Source organism: Neomonachus schauinslandi, chromosome 3, assembly GCF_002201575.2.
Source record: "Neomonachus schauinslandi chromosome 3, ASM220157v2, whole genome shotgun sequence".
Taxonomy (NCBI): Eukaryota; Metazoa; Chordata; class Mammalia; order Carnivora; family Phocidae; genus Neomonachus; species Neomonachus schauinslandi.
In genome coordinates this window covers 130505932-130523707 of record NC_058405.1, presented here as the reverse complement: position 1 = coordinate 130523707, position 17776 = coordinate 130505932, and the positions used below count along the sequence as shown (strand labels likewise).

The following is a 17776-nucleotide window of genomic DNA, read 5'->3' as shown; positions in this document are numbered from 1 at the left end:
TTACTGTTATAATTAAAGGGGTACACAAAAGTGGGACTTGTCAGTTCTACTTGGAGAAAATGAGATGGGAGTATGTCCTCGTCATGGAGTAGCTGAAGCCACACAAGCGATAATGATCTGTTCCCAGGTCTGCTCTCCATCAGACACTAAGCACGGTGCCTGGCATAAATGTGTCACTTAATAAATGCCTATAGTTTGCTGAATGAAGCTGACCAAAGTCTTGATGGATGAGCGGCAATCTGTCAAGTCAGTAAGGCAGCAGGAAAGGTACCGGGCCTGGGGGTAGGGGTTTGTAGGTGGTGACAGCATGAGCAAAGGCCAAGGGGCAAGAACAAGCATGGCACTACCAGCTAGCAGTACAAGCCATTTTTATAAATCCTCATGAAATTCTTAAAAAAGCTAAAACTTGTTCAAAAGTGAATCCGTGCAGAGGAGTTCCTTCTTTGCTTCAGTGATAATTATAGTGCTACCACTAATGATCATTAGTATAATAGCTAACATTTATTAAAGCGTGAATGCCCTATATGTTCACAACAACGTTATGGCCCCACTTTTCAATCTGAAGTACTATTTTGACTAGTTAAGTTTCAAGAAACTGAGTCTGAGCAAGTTGGTAAGTGGTAGAGACAGGCAGGTAGGGCTGGGCCCCTAGACTGCTATGCCGGCTGGGCCTTGTGTGCCCTGACTCCTTTGCCTAAGACCTGAACCTCCTAGTTCCACCACAAGGGCCTTATCCTCCTGTTCTAGACAAATAAGACTGTGGTTTCAAATTATACCCTACTTTAAAAGTCAGAAAGCCAGAAAGCCATGTTCTTACTCCAACCAGCAAGAAGCTTTCCTTTAAAGAAAGTCAAGAATTAGGTATTAAAATGATGAGTTTTAGTTCCTTCAGCAAAAGTCATCACATCACACCTACCAAGTAATTATATCTTCAGATATTTGGGGATTTACAGAAATAAAGCCTTGGATAAAACACATGGTGGTAATGTGGTACCGTAGGGTATTAAGAAAACTTGGAATGATATTATTTCACTAGGCAGGGGAATTCAATTCATTTTGCCAGCCTCTGGCACACAGAAATTCAAACTGATCTGAAGTAATTACTTCTCCTGAGTTCTTACAATGTGGGTAGGCATATCCTAGGTGCTTTAAAATAATTACTTTATTTAATTGTTATAACAACTCTGTCAGGTTTTTAAGATTATTAGCCCTGTTTTATAGTTATGGAAACTGAGGTTTAGAGGGTGAAGGAAAGAGATACTGTCATTTATCCGTCAAGGAAAGAGGTCCTGGGGTGCCTGGGCAGTTCAGTTGGTTAAGCATCCGATTCTTGGTTTTGGCTCAGGTCATGACCTCAGGGTCATGAGATCGAGCCCCACCCCGAGTTGGGCTCCATGCTCAGCAAGGAGTCTGCTAGAGAATCTCTTCTTCTCCCTCTCCCTCTGCCCCTCCCCGGCACACGCATGCGTTCTCTCCCTCTCTCTCTCTCTAAAAAAATAAATAAATCTTAAAAAAAAGGAAAGAGGTCCTAATTTCCATCTAGTATCTGATACAGAACCCAGCGTGTAGTAAATGCTCAAAAAAATGTTTACTGAACCACCTAAATACTGGGAAGAAACAGAAGTAAGAACACTTAAATCCATGAAGCAAGAAAAGCTTTTAGATTTTAATACACCAAAGGTTTAGCCAGGATTCATGTGAACCCTTCATAATTTAAGATAAAACAGTATTTTATTTTGAATCAATCAAATAGAAATGATACACACAGGTACAAGTCCTATTTCAGAATTAAATAAGAATGAAAATCAGTTCAAGTTGGATGCATTTCTACAACTAAAATTCATAATGAGAGAGAAACTATTCGCTGAGAACCGCCATCTCAATGGGTAACAGAAGAAAAACACAAGCGTCCACTGAAAACATCATGTAAAGAGCAACTTTGGAGGAAATTCTGTATGTGGCTACTTCTTGAGATCTGTACGGGCTTATTAACTAGAGCTACATGTGCAGCCTGGAGTTTCTCAGACCTCACCAATCATAGCATGGACCACAATCCCCACACACCGAGAATGTCTTACTGGGAACAGTATCCCAGCCTTCAAGTCACTGGGTTGGACCTGATGTATCTGGAAATCACTTACACTCTTTCCACCCCTCCAGCCCCTCACCTATCCCAGTCCCTGCCCTCCCACCCACAGAGAAGAAAGGGAGACAGAAAAAAAAGATCACTGATGGCTCTGGATGAAAGCTGGATTCACCAAATAACCTTACTTGGAGCACCAACTAAGGTTCCCCATAGTAAGGAATTTGCATGCACAGTGACTCTCCTAGCACCCAGAACAGAAATAAACACAGTGAGGCTTAATGATACACGCTTCAAGGTAGGAAGTTCTGGCAGAATCCCAGTACAAGATGGTCACTTTGTTATTCCGTGGATATCACCAAATACTGTTCTTTTGAAAGATAAAAATTCTATAAATAAAATTCAGTATTTTTTATATCTCAATATTAATTCTGTCCCCACATCCATGCATTCGCAAGATGCTGTTTACATCGGTCAATTCTTATTTATCTCAACTTTGGTTTTGCTAACCCATAAGTACTCATTACAATACAATGACTCAGTTCGGTCGCCAGGGAGAGCTAGATGTGTCTGTAGCTCTTCTCTAAATTGTTGTGCTTTCCCCCCTCCTACGCTCTTATCAGAGAACAGCAATTTTGTCCTTTTTACCTTTAAATACCCCAGTACCCAGTCCCTACCACATAAACGTCTTCTGACCATTTGGGAAATTGAGGGGAATTAAGTCCTGTGAGTGCATGATTTTTTCTGAATTTTCTGGGACAATCTTGATTTCTAATATTCAATTGCTCCAAACCATATAAGCACATTCATGCTTTTCTGACTGCATGTCCTGATTTGTGTTTTTAATGTTGGACCTTGATTGCAGAGTGCTGAGTCAGTGGCATGCTACCAGTTATCATGGATCCCACACCCTAATTTTTTCCTCTGCAAAATATGACACAGTTGATATAGCTAATAGTGAGGTGATAATGTAATGTGATTTTCTTTCCTTTTCTTTTGGATGTTTAAGTTTTGCACGTTTGTATGGGAGGTGGGAAAGCAAAGGGGAGAGGTCATTATGCTGATTCTATGCACTACATTAGCCTCTTCAGGAGACAAGATAAAGGCTGGAAGACAGACATCACGAGAAACAGAAGGTGCCTGCTCAAAATCATCTCTATTACATATCTAATCAATGAGAGATTTACATTCAATGAGCAAATTTTCTTTCAACAAAAAAATTAAAGGGTTCAAACTGAGTCATACATTGGTATAACACGCTGGTAATAAGAGCTAATTCCATTCGTCAATGAGCCAAGCCCTTAGTAAACATGAGATTTTTGTGAATGCAGGCAAAGCGAGGACATTTTCAAGCAAAAGGTCGGACGGCCCTCGGTATGTAGACAGGAGAGCATAGGAGGAGATGCCCAGGGCCTGCACTTGGCAATAGGGCTAGAGCTGCCTCTTGGCTTCCCCTGTCCTATTCACCACTCATGCTGACTGGACTTCTTCAAGCCTGCCTTGCTCTCCAGGCAATTTCCACTCCCCGGGGCAGCCTTTGGCATCCTCATTCTCTTTCTCTACCTGGCCAATGTAATCATCCTCAAAAATTCAGCAGGGTCACCTCCGCCAGAAGGCCCTCCCTACCCCCTCCCTCCCACCTTGATCTTCCTAGGATTATTTGAAAGACATCAAACTTGAGCTGCTTCTTAATTAAATTCAGCCCTCCGTCCCTAGAGGTTCAATCCAATCCCTAATCTAAATAATTGTTTCATTCAGGAGACATTTATTGGGGTCTTAACAAAGCACCAGGCATTGAGCTCACCGGTGGGGATAAAAAGATGAATAAGATAGTCCCAATAGTCAAGGTGCTGGACAATTTAATAGCAGAGGGAAATGCAAACAGTGAAAATCACAAGTCTCCAAGTGAAGGGCTCTAGCAGAGAATAATTAGGAGTGCAACTGGTGTGCCAACAAGACAGCAAGGGAATTTAATTCCAGTCTTTCACAAACTGAAGGGGGAAAGGAAGGGAAAAGAGACGATGATGAAAATACCCAAGTGCCCCTTTTCTATATTTGCTCTGAATGTGCTAACATGTAATGTTGCTGAGCTTCCTCCCACAAGTCCCTGGGTTAGGGCAAGCCTGGGTACAAATCCCAGCTCTGTCACTTATTAGCTAAGTGGCACTGAGTCACTTACTCTACCTCACTTTGCTTCAGTTTTTTCATTCTTTCTCCCTGCTTGGGGTCTGGGTCACTTACCAGTATTAGGTGCCCACTACACCTGCCAGAAGACTAGTTGTTATATGATCATACAGAAGGTGAAGATATGCAATTTTATTACATCTGTGGCTAAATATAGGAGTATTCAGAGCCCTGAAGGATTAAGTGATATGTCCAAGTCTTGTGCGCTCACCTTTAATGCCAACTCTGCGGCTAGCCTTGACCTGTGGATCCCGACGCACCCTGTGCATGAAGCTGTACCGATGGCCTCATTCTCACCGTATACTCGGCAGAACAATAGCAGTAGCAGTACCCTTCTACACAGTTGAGCCCTAAGAGCAATATATAGCCTCCCATCAGCCGGCAACTGCTAAGAGATGGTAGAGAAGCAAAATAAGAAATACTGACCAAATTGAAAGAGATTTTTCTAAAACACTTTAATTCTCTCAAATCATGACAGCCCTACAGACAATGCCAGCAGCTCAACTTGCATTGAAAATGAAAGTAATTGGCCCTAATTGCTTTTAGCTAAGTTTCCAATCTCATAGAGGGCTCATTAATGAATTTAGATCTGGGACTCTCTAAGACCTGCTTCCCCAAAAATCTGCCCAAATCTTCCAAAAGGGGGAATAGCTATGCCTCCCATTGCTTTGTCCAAGTGCCCACCCCCCCTGCCACATCTTACACACAAACACCTTCACCCCTGTATTAGTAAGTGCTGTATTCAAATATCAGGAGTCATGTGCAATGGACCAAGTTTTAAGAGTCAAATTAGTAATGGTTGAGAATTCTATTAAGCCTCCTGTCCACCCTTTGACAAGGGCTGTGACCCTCACAAGCTAATCCCAGAAGGGTGAATAGTCAGGAGGAAGCAGAAGGCACTTGCCCCTGTAATAGCAGGAGGTGGGAGGAAGGGAGGCAGGGAGGAGTAAAAGAAGAACAGAAAGAGAGGGCAAAGCAGACTGGACTTCCAAGAGGGAGCAACAATGTGCTTCCTTCTCAAACAATCTAAAATATGGTTCTCCTGATGGCATATTAAGATACAAGACCCAGAAAACCCCACAGCTGAGGCAATAAGGGAAAGGCTCTAGAAAAGAACCTCATCAATTCAGTATCACAGGTTATATCTCCTTATCTAAGGTCCCGAACAACTTTACTAATATGCAGAATCAATGGCCCCTGTGAGTCCCACAAGGTCAGAAACTGTTTCTTACTTGGGGCGCCTGGGTGACTCAGTCGGTTGAGCGTCTGCCTTTGGCTCAGGTCATGATCTCAGGGTGCTGGGATCATGCTCCGCATTGGGCTCCCTGCTCAGCGGAGAGTCTGCTTCTCCCTCTCCCTCTGCCTCTCCCCCTGCTTGTGTGCTTTCTTTCTCTGTGTCAAATAAATAAAATCTTAAAAAAAAAAAAAAGGAAACTGTTGCTTACTCAACTTTGCAAACCTAGTTGAAAGGGAAACGGGCACTAAGAGATGCACATTTAGTCCTCAGAATGACCCGATAAATGGCAGTTATTTCTCCTTCACAAGAGGCATCTGGGACCTAGCAAAGTTAAATTTCTTGCTAAGAGTTAAAGAGCTTGAGTCTGGACATGAACCAGGCACATTTGATTCCCAATCTCAAATCTGTTCTAGACCAATTGCCTCTGTAGCCCTTTCACCTGCACAAGGGAGGTAACCAATAAATATTACATTTAGCAGCAAACTTATACCCAGAAGCCATGGTGACCTCCTCAGGCTGATGGGACCATCCTGGCCCTCGCAGAGGTGGTTTCACTCAAGCCAGCACCGCTCTGCTCCAGGCTTTGTTCCTCTCTCCCCACTGGGAGGGGCAAGCTGTGTCTTCCTCAGAATCACCCGGGCAGATTTTAAATCTCTGTGGTTCAAAGATATTCACTGTGTGTTCTGACATTTCTCATGTGGTGCTTCAAAAGCCTTGGGCTTCTAGTGGCACAGCGGGCATCATTCCCTGCTGAAGTAGGACACCTTTTCTCATCCACTTCTGTCACGTCGGTACACAGCAGCAAGCCAAAGGGTCTGCCATCCTGAACTCAGATGGATTTTGCGTCTTTTTTGTGTGTGGAGGTAAAGCCCAAGCTGACAGTCCTGTGAATCCACAGGAGGCTGCCTCCTTGGAATTCCACAGAATGAAAGAGCTTCATTCTAAATTAAGAACCTGTTCTCCCTGCATCTTCTTGAAGCCCTCTTCCCAGAACAACAAACACCAGAGCCACCTCTACCAGGGAACATGCCAATAGCTCTGCCATTGCATGGTTATGACAGGTGACCAGCTTTTGTTCCTGCTCCCGTTACACCAACTTGACTAACAATAGACAACACAGTGGTGTTGATGGTAGCTCACATTTACGACCCCCTTCTGCATGAGACACCTTTCTAAACACATCCTATGTTAACACATGTGGTCTTCTCAGCGACCCTATGGGGTGGGCACTACCAATATGCCCATCTTACAGATAAAGAAACTGAAGCTGAGGAAGGCCAAATAGCTCTCCCAAATATCCCACAGACTCTTCTGAGAGGGAAGACTCGAAATCCGACTGCCTGGCTCCAGAGCTCACCCCCTACACCACTACCCTGTGCTGTCAGTCCCCCTGTAAAAGGCTGGTTGTGAAACCATGAATATCTTGTCACTGTTAGGTGAGCATAGCACAAATTTTATATTGGCTTATGTGTGATTTCACCTGCTAGAAACACTGGGTGAATGCAGAAATGTGCTGAGTTAACCTGAGCCTGTAGGAAATACAAAATACACACACACACACACACACACACACCCTCTCAAACATCCCCACGTTATCTCAGTTCACATATTATGGGACATATCCACCTGGTGTCACAGCTTTCTCTCAAATTTCAGATTCCCCCTCCTTCTACCATCACAGAAACTTACGAGCTGTAACTCTTGCAATGCTCCTATGGGCTGAACTGCGTCCTCCCGAAGTTCTTAAGTTGAAGCTCTAACCCCCAATGTGACTATATTTGAAAATATGGCTTTTATGGAGGCAATTCAGGTTAAATGAGGGTATAAGGGTGGGGTCCTATTCCAGTATGACAGGTGTCCTAATAAGAAGAGGAAGGGACACTGAAGATAAACATGCACAGAGGAAAGACTCTGTGAGAGCAGAAGGAGAAGGCCACTGTATGCAAGCCAAGGAATGAAGCCTCAGGAGAAACCAACCCGGAGACACTTTGATCTTGGGCTGCCAGCCTCTAGCGCTGTGAGAGAGAAATTTCTGTTTTGTAAGATGCCCAGTATGTGGTATTTTGTTATGGCAGCTCGCCCAATACACCAACACCAAATTCCAAGCAAACTTCAAGTCTTTTTCAAGGTAAAATACCCTATTTGTTATAGTCTTTATGTATTTCTTAACTACTTAATGTGCTGTTTTTACTAGGTCCCCATCTTTTTTTGAATGCCTCTGATGAAGTTTTTGAGTGTTGTGCCCTGACTCATTTTTCTCATAAGCCCTGTGTTGTATTGTGTCGTTGTACAATTTTGCAGTGTGGCAATTTTTAGGAATGTGTATGTCGTGTTACAGCACAACTGACTATACAAAGGGAATCATGACTTATAGATCCTAAAGGTAAAGCATAAAACATAATGTTCCTATAGCCTTCTTTAGGCACTCTGAGGCAGTTTCTATAAAGAAATCCCAAGAAGGGCAGACACCAAGCTTACATACACAGCATGTATGTATATTTGTGTGGGCACATGTACAGAATATAATCCTAATAAGTAGTAAAAGCTAAAGTATTTATTTCTGGGTGGTAGGCTTTGGAGTGTTTTTTTTCCCCCCAAATTTAGGAACATTATGTGCACCTTTACACATACTCTATAATTCAAAGTTGATTGTAATGATTTTCATGATTTTGTTCTAAAAGCAGAAATAACTTTTAAAATAGATTAAACAACAGAGAAATGCCATATAGATTCAAAAATGGCAGACAAGAATTAAATAAGAACATGAGGCTTAATAAATTCAGTTATTCCTCTGTCCTTTTCACTCCATCCAACTCCATGTTTAATAAAATTCTTGGAAAAATTATCTACAGAGCCTTGAGAAATTTAGGATTTAAAGAAAACTGACTAGCAGTACCTAATATGCAGCCAGCTTGACCAAGGTTTGGCCTGTCTGGTATTTTTAGCAAAAATCTGCTTTCTTTAATTAGCCAGCACACATGAATGAGAGGCCTAGCCATTTGCCATCAAGGACTGTGAGAGGCTTGGTCTGAATGGAAAACCTGAGTTCACACGCCACAGATGGCAGGTCTGGAGTAGAAAGAGGGAAAAGGTTTCAAAAGCTTACCCAAGGCAAAAGAGCAGACTGTCTATAACACAGTTCATCAATCTTCAGAATTTTTGGAGTGGAAGTAATACTATCTTGAGAATACTAACAACTTCAAAGAGGGCCTGATTGAGTTAAATGCAACCGCACAGCATCCATGTGCCAGGAATATTAGAGATGGGCATACTAATTACAGAACTGTTCTAATGCTTCTATTATATGGCAACACTCTGTGCAGTGGATGACTGTGCCATGTGCTCTAAGACCACGTTCGCTTTCCTGAAGCTCTGAACAAACTGCTAACAGTACTGTAATCCCAAAGCAGGGTTTAGCAAGCTAGAGCCCACTTGCCAAATCCAGGCTGCCATCTGTTTTTGTACAACCCGTGAGTTAAGAATAGCTTTTAAATTTTTAAATGGTTGAAAAAAATTTAAAGAATGCTTCATGACATATGAAAATAATAAATTCAAATTTCAGTATCCATTAATAAAGTTTTATTGGAACACAGCCACATACATTTACTTTGTCTATGGCTGTTTTTGTGCTACAACAGCAGAGTTATAACTGCAACAAGGTTCCTGTGGTCTAAAATATTTACTTTCTGGCCATTGGCAGGAAAAGTCTGCTGACCCCTGGTCCAAAGTTTAAACTGACCTGAATACAACTAACAGATTTAAAACCATTTAAAATAGTCAAGAAGTGTCTTGAACACCAAGACATTCACTGATTCAATCAAATCTGAACAATAACTTGGCCTGTAACTATGTACTTGGATGACAGAAGCTGTTCGTTGGTCTAGGGACTATTCTGAATTAATGAGAAACAACCACCATCATCACAATAGCAGCAAAACAACTCAATCCTGTGCTTTTCAAGAATTAAGAGGTTGGGGTGCCTGGGTGACTTGATTTTGGTTCAGGTCATGATCTCGGGGTCCTGGGACCCAGCCCCATGTGGGGCTCTGTGCTCAGCAGGGCATCTGCTGGAGATTCTCTCTCTCCCTCTCCCTCTGCCTCTCCCGTTCACTCATGCTCTCCCTCTTTCTCTAAAAAAAAAAAAAAAAAAAATTAATTTTTTAAAAACTAAGAGGCTGTATTCCAATTTTATGATTAATTTTTTCCAGACTCATGATCAGCATGAACTCACTGCTGAGCATGTATGATAGTACTGAAAACATGAAGATGCCATTTTTCTAGAAGATAATACTTTCTTATTCTCTCCTTCAAGAACTGCGTATGTCTGCAGGGGAACTTTGGTAGTAACTCTGGTAGTAAATAATGCTCACGTAATGATCTGATGATGAAAACAATCAAAACTGAACTTTCTCTTTGGCAAAATTTTGTCCTTCACCACAGTGTGGAACAAATAGAAGATTCTAAAGCAGTTTACGAATATTCAGTCAGTTCTCTTTTGCAAACAGGTGACTCGGTTATGACAACTTGTTGAATATATTCACCACACATTTCCTCAGATCAAAGATTGATCTGAAATAAAGGGATATGAGACTCCGCTTTTTCCCTGTGCAGCCCTGCTCTTCTCCCCCTCAATTACTAGGATCCACTTTCTTACTGAGGTCACAAAACAGCATTGCTGACATGTCCAAGGAAAAAGCTACCAAATAAAAAAGCAGTGACTGAGTGGTAGCATGAGGACAATGGGTTAAACCACTCATTTCTCACTGCTGAGCTATCCTTAGTTCAATGGAATCACAAATTAGGATCACGGGGGCTTCTTTGCACAAATAAAGTTACAGTTTCAAAAGGTGCCCGGATTTTGGTCAGTCTGCTGCCACTGAACAGAAGCATCCAAATCTGGCAGCATTTGAGGGTAGTTCTAATCGGTCTCAACTCTAAAATGAAGTTCCTAAAGAAAAGACAATCTTAGGTCCTCGTCTTACAACAAGGTTCCATATGAGCAAATGCCAATCCACATAAATTAGTACTAATCTATAAAGTGTAATACTCCTTGCCCTATATCTTCAGGTTATCATGTGGGAGATTTATCTGTCCAGTCAGGTGGAGACTGCTTAAACGAAAGCCATATATAATATTCCCTCCCAAGCATGTGCTATTAAACGCACTGTACAATATTTAAAAATGAGGAACCCATGCAGGGTATAAATGAGAAGGAAGCCATTTATTCTGAAAACTTATCTCTGCCCCTTCCTGTTTCATCCTGCGGGTATTTTTTTTATTGCAGATATTATTTACTTTACTATTATCCTGATGCAACTGTTGGAGGGGGAGAGGCAAAACTTCAATGGCTTCAAAGCATGATTCCCCTAGTTAAATGGCTCCCATTTAGAAACAGTTCCTCTGAAAATGTATCACGGGGTATCTCATTTTTATAAATTCTCTACTCCCTCTTGAAAATCTCTTTCAGTTGCCAATAAAGATTTAAATGCTTCTGGAAGAAATATTCACCAAAACTAACAGAGCTGTGAATGACTGACATCAAGCATGAAGAGGGAAAAAAAAGCATGTCAATGTTTCAACACATTACTTGTTGAACAACTTTTACTCAGCTCATCTGCATGAAATGGGTGTGCCAAAAGTTGGACACGCCAGCAGATGGTTACAAGCACTGTTTGGCATGCATCTTGCTGCCATTCCACACTGCTGAAAGATGAAACACAATTCCCCTGAAGAGGCCCTATTTTCTAAAACAGTGATTTAGATAGAACAGAAAAACTATAGAAACTGTACAGTTGGTCCCTAGACCTTCAAGTCCCAAATCTGTGTTGTCTTGCTTGCTAATTTGATTTTTAGTATTTCTGAACAGCAGTCCTCTCTTTTCAGAGATTAGTGCCTCTTAACCATGAATGTGTGTCATAAGTACTAAGGGCATTTCTTTCAAGATGTCTATGTCCAGAACTCACCTGGGTCACCACGCTGACTCAGACATCCCAGGGTGGGGCCTGGGTATGTGTATTTTCAAAAGCTTACCAGGTGATTACGCAGTGTACCCCTGGCTGAGAACAACTATTCCAGATGATTTTTTATATTGATGAGCAAATAACTACGACACACAAATGTGCCTACGGTGACCAATATAATTCTGCCTTAGTCCTCATGGCATTATCTAAGTGTTCCCCTTTGCCATACCATTCCTTCCTCTGATTTTCTTTCTTTGAAATAGTCTTGGAGCTTTCCATAGTTTGATAAATTTCCTAGAGAAATTTTAGGCTAAGTCAGTGTATAATAGGCACTCTTCATTTGGGGAGGCAAAGTGCCAACTTAGATCAGCAAATCCTTCCAAAATGCCACTGTAACTTACAGTCATTTAACCAATATTTAATCAGCAGTATATATGTGGTGGGAAAGGCTAAGAACGCAAGAAAAACAAGATGTGGTTCTTGTGCCCTCAAGGAGCAAGTATTATGTAATTAGGGTAAAAATATATGGACAAGTTAAGAAAAGTTAAATAACCACATAAGAAAGCACATGATTCAGTATGAAATTACCAGTATTTACAATGAGGACTCTAAAAATTCAAAAGAAGTAGTGTTCATTCCAGACACTCAACAGTCATGCCACATTTCTGAGAGGGCCTGGGGTTTGAAGAATGGGTAGGGGATAGATGAGCAGGGCAGAGGATATAGGTGTCTATGTCAGGAACACAGCATAAACCAGGGCAGGAATGAACAAAGTGCGGCCAGTGAAAAGACAACCTTCTGGAAGGAAGGGGTCTTTTGGGTGACTGATACCAAAACACATAAAGGCCAGAGTCTAGCTAACAGGCTAAGGAGCCTAGTAACTTCTATAGTTGCAGAAAAATCATCAAGGTTTACAAGTAACAGAACGTGAAGATAATAGCATTTGGGGATTTTTTTTTTTTTTGTAGCAAAGTATCTATGAATGCGAGGTAAATAATAAGGAGAGCTATGAGAGCAATTAAGATCAGGGCCATGCCAGTGGCTTTACAAAGAACTAATGGAACGCGGTGAATGACTGGTTTGAGCCTCTAGCCTTTAAGAGAATGGAGACATGTGAACAACAGGAGAAGAGAAGTCAGAAGGCGGAAGCAAGTCAGAGTTACCAGTTGGGAGAAAGCAGAACGATGCCTCAGAAGAAACCTCTTCGTTGGACACTTGACTTTGGAAGAACCTGGCAAGAGGAAATAATTCTGCCCAGAGGGTGGAAGGTAGAGTGGGGAAAATAAGAGGTTGAAGACTGAATCTGGAGAAGAAACCCAGTCAAAGAAAATGGAAAAATGCAGAGTAACTGATGCAAACAGAAGCCCTTGGAAAGGCAGGAGAATCCAGTGGCAATCCAGAGGTTAAGGAAGAAGAGAGTTTCAAAACAAAGTTCATCAGCACAGTCCTCTGCAATAGAAAAGTCCATGGCCACCAGTACTGTCTCAGTGCTCGTCCCAGCAGTCCTGCCATGTGCCCTAGCCCACAGCTGACCTTTCTCCTCTCATCTTTAATTATTGACTGTCCATACCAATTGTTTAGCACGCACACCTGTTTATTGTATAATGCCACTGAGGCACATATACTCAGGTATTTGTCATGTCTCCTTGACACTACTATAATAAACTTCTTGAAGAAAAAGAGCATAATCGATACTTTAGGTACCACCTCTCCCCCAGTTGTGCCTTCACATTGCCATGCCTTTAGCAATCATCTAGAAATATTTTTTACTTGGGTGCCTGGGTGGCTCAGTTGGTTAAGTGACTGCCTTCGGCTCAGGTCATGATCCTGGAGTCCCGGGATCGAGTCCCGCATCGGGCTCCCTGCTCGGCAGGGAGTCTGCTTCTCCCTCTGACCGTCCTCCCTCTCCTGCTCTCTGTCTCTCATTCTCTCTCTTTCAAATAAATAAATAAAATCTTTAAAAAAAATTAAAAAAATAAAGAAATATTTTTAACTGATTATACCTAGGCAGATAAAGCCCTGCTGAATTCAGGGAGAAGACATAGATACTGGTCTAGTGTTGAGCCTTGCTATGGACCAGTGGCATCACCTGGGAACTTGTGAAAAATGCAACCTTAGTTGCCATCGCAGACTCACTGAATGAATGAGAATCTGCATTTTAACAAGATCCGGTGGATTCCTATACATACTGGTATGGAAACTGGTGTAGATTCAGTGTAGTATAGAAAGAACTAGCACTGAGTTACCAAAGAAGTTAGCTGGAGGAAGGGAAGATGGCACATGAGTTTCAGCATGGGGTTCCTGTGCCAAGACCCAGCTTCACCCCTGCTCAGACCCATAGCCCAATGGAGCCCGGGCCCTTTGCATATATGGTGGGGCAAGGCCAGGAAGCAATTTCACCTTTTGATCTTGAGCCCGGATGCATAAATCCTTCTTCCATAAACTGCCACTAAGTTCAATTATAGGAAGGGCTTTGCAGATTGTATCTACCGGGTTGTTTTTCCAGGTTTTATAAATATCTGACCTCCTGAAGATCCTGTTTATGCTCCCCATATTTATCCAGCCCTAGGAATTTATGATATTATTCTGCCTCTAACTCATTTCTCCCAGAACTCTAGGTTTCCCTCTAAGTTTTAGATTGCAGTTGCTGAAATATTTTTCCAGCATAATTGAAAGCTAAACCTGAAAATGCAACTTCAACCCCAAACAGAAAGGGCCTTCAACAAAGGGAGCAACGCTAACATCACCATTGTTCCAATGACCAGGTGTCGGGAAAAAGCTCCCAAAGGACAGAGTGTTAGACAAAGGCACAGTGATATCCCAAAGGATGAAGACCAAATGGACCAATGAGCTCAAGGCACAGTATCTTCCCTTTGTTGGAAATGCTTCAGTATTTCTTTCTCTAACTTTCCTACAGGTAAGTGTATGAGTGTTGCTAGTTCAAAATAGCACTGTGCTAGTTCTCTGTGGGTCTTTTATTATTCTTAACCGCTTTATTGATATATAATTTATACACCATGAAGTTCACATTTCAGAAGTGGAAGAGACCTTCATTCCACCCCCCCACCTTTAAGCAAGGCTTCATTAAATTCACCCAAGGAATATAATACAGTTATTTCTTAAATCTCCAGGAATCACAACTCTCTGATAATACATCTAACATCTCAGCTTTTACCAGTGGAAAGAACATCTTGACAAAGTCCCCTCTATTAAAATTCAAACTATTACGGTAATGACTTCTAGTGCTGTATTTCAGAGGTGGCTGACTGAAAACACCATTGCAGGCCCCTGTAATCTGCCTACTTTGTAGGAACTCCACTAGAAAGTGAACTTCATTTACTAAATCCAAAGTGGAAATCACAAATTCCTACAGACTACTATTCCCCAGCTTTTTTTGTGGCCTATTTTTCCACCAGGTGGCATGCTTTTTAGGGGCTGCTGGAACCTGCATGAAGCCTTTATTTTTAACCTCAGGGATGGGATGAGTACTTAGGCAGGTTTTTCTTTCAAAAAGAAAAATAGCAACTTACATGCTCTCACAGAACTTCCTCAGTGTGCTTGGCTTCTCCTGGTTGCATCTTTGTCGAAACCAGCGCTGAATGCTGCGAACATCCCAGTCCAGCTGCTTGGAGAGGCCTTCCAATCTCTTTTCATCAGGATGCTATGAAACAAGGTGCCAGCAAAATCATTTTCATCTTCACTATAAAAACATCTGCCCTTGTCTAAATTGAGGTTTTTGTTTCCCCCTGTATTTACTACCTGCTACTGAAATTTCTGTATTTACCACTGAGGACCTAGTCCTTCCATTAGTAGCATGGACATAAATAACCACTTAGGATAAAAAAAAAGTTACTCATTAGGAAACAACACTGAAAAATACAAATCTTGCTCTTCTGCTTGCACTTCTTATCAGCCACAGAAATGCAATGAAACAGCCAACGGGCTGAGTCAGCTCCATCAGCCTTCAAGGAAAGAAGTTGGGTTAGGGTGAATTTGCAAAGAGGCATCATTCAAAGGTTTCACTTTCTCAGGAAAAAAAAATGCTATACCCAAGTATCACATATCAGGGTAACGTAGGGCAGACAAAAGCACAGAGTAATCTCAACAGACCTCACTTTAGCCTAAGGTACCAATTCTACTACAAAACATGGGTTCTCTTTCTTCCTCTTCTCTCTGCTCTGCTGCTCACACATTTCTCTTCTATCCCTCTTCTTGGTCATTCCTTTGGACCAGATCCCCGTTAAACCTTTACAACAACTATGCATTACTTGAAGACACAAACTTGGTGAACGGGGAAGAGACCCTCCTTATGGCTCGCCATATGATGACACTATTCTGACTCTCACTCATGTCTGTAACATTAGGAGGTGACAGCCAGGTTCAATTTCTCACTCTAATGACCTCTCAGCCTTGGTTCCCTCACCTGTCAGGGTTATTTATCCACCTAAATAGGACTGTGATGATGACCAAATGTAAACAATATGCCTAAGTCTCAGTAAATGTTCGTTTCTCCCCTTTCTTATCTCTACCCTCTCTTGAATATCTCAGAGACCATTCTGTCCACAATTATGTGAGCGTGTTCTGCGGCATAACAAAACTCAGCCGAGTGAGGTCTATTCCTTTATTCTATCTTTCCTTTACTATAAATGAGATGCTAGTGATCAGAGGAAATAACCAAAACTGGGGTTAGGAGGGGAGGCTGAGCAGCCTCAAGTTACAATGGTGGGATATACCTCTGACACCTTTTCAAAGCATCTCAAGCAATTCAAGATGCCAGAGACACAGGGAACACAGCAAGTGGCCACAGTATTATGGCTGAGGTTATAAAATGTGCTGAGCTCCTGTTTGTGAAAGTCCTTTGCCAACTTTCAGTGAGGTGTGTACTTTGACATGTTTTTGCTTTCAGTAGTCATGACACCATCTACACTCTCCTTTTACATCTATCTTAATGAAAAAATAGGGAAGACAGAAAATTCACATCCTACTACATACCATGGCTATACCATTTTCCTAGAGAAATCAATTTTTAATTTGTTTTCTCAGCTTATTGAATAGGTCAAACATTCACATGGTTCACAAATTAAAAACTATGCAAAGTTTCACCTTCCTATTTTATTCCTACTATTCTCCCCCTTTCTACCAGCTAACCAGTTATTAAATCAGTTTCTTTCCCAGAGTTATTTTATGCAAATATAAGTAAATTTAAATATGTATTCTTATATATCCCTTTGTCACACAAATGGTTGCATACTACATGTATCATTCTGAATTTGGGGTTTTTTACTTAACAATATATCTTGGAATATTTCCATATTAAGACATAAAGAATGCCCTCCTTCTTTTGTAGAACTGTCAGTATACGCTGTGATTTACTTATCCACTCTCCTGTTAATGGACGTTTAAGTAGCTTCTAGACTTCCACCACTATAAACAATGCTATAATAAATCATCTTGTCATAGGTCATTTTATACAGGCATACAGAGAGATAAATTCCTGGAAGCAAATGTTGGAGATCAAAGACCTATGCATTTGCAACTTATTTAGATATTGAAAAGTTACCCTAGTGATTTTAACCAATTTATACTTTCACAAGCAAGTATGCCCATTTCCCAATGCCTCACCAATAGAGTACATTATCAGGTTGCTCAACTTTTTTCCAATCTGATATACAGTCGTGTCTCAGTATGTTTTTAACTTGATTTCCTCTTTTTATGAAACAGGAAAAACCAGATATACTCCCTTTTTATGAACAATCTTTTCACATATATGGCACACCTTTTTCCTTGATCTGTAGGTATTTTACTGATTTGTAGAGTTTCTTCATTTATTAATTAGGGCGATTAAACCTGTGTCTGTACCCTAGCATACTTTGTAACAAGGTCTTTGAGTTTTAGAATTCGTCATGGGGTTTTCTGCTTGTTTTTTATTTGAAGTTTTTGAAAAGTTACTTGAACTTATCAATTTTTTTCTGTTATAACTTCTGAATTTTGGGTCATAATAAGAAAAGCCTTCCCTACTCCAAATGTTCAAGAAATTAATGTAGGATGAACTGACATCTTTACCCAATTTGTCTTTTATATTCTTTGACAGTGTTTGAAAAATTTCCTCACATACCTTGCACATCCTTACTACATTTATTCTTAGGGATATTACCTTTTCTGGTGTTGTTTGTGGTAACTTTTCACTTGATTCCTTTACTTTTCCACATAGTCATATAATAACATGTAACTAGAATGTGAGCTCTATAAACAAAAAGGAAATTTTTAGTATCTTTTTTCACCTAAAATATAGTAGGGACTCAGTAAATTCAC

General features: G+C 41.1%; 1 protein-coding gene across 2 annotated transcripts in view; it reads right to left on the bottom strand.

The window, feature by feature from the left end:
* CERS6 (ceramide synthase 6) overlaps positions 1-17776 on the bottom strand; it is a 304965-nt gene that overhangs the window by 192184 nt on the left and 95005 nt on the right. For both annotated transcript variants that reach the window (XM_021702773.1, XM_044913668.1), the window contains exon 3: positions 14995-15125. In XM_021702773.1, the coding sequence (XP_021558448.1) occupies positions 14995-15125 (131 nt within the window). The remainder of the gene's footprint in view (positions 1-14994; positions 15126-17776) is intronic.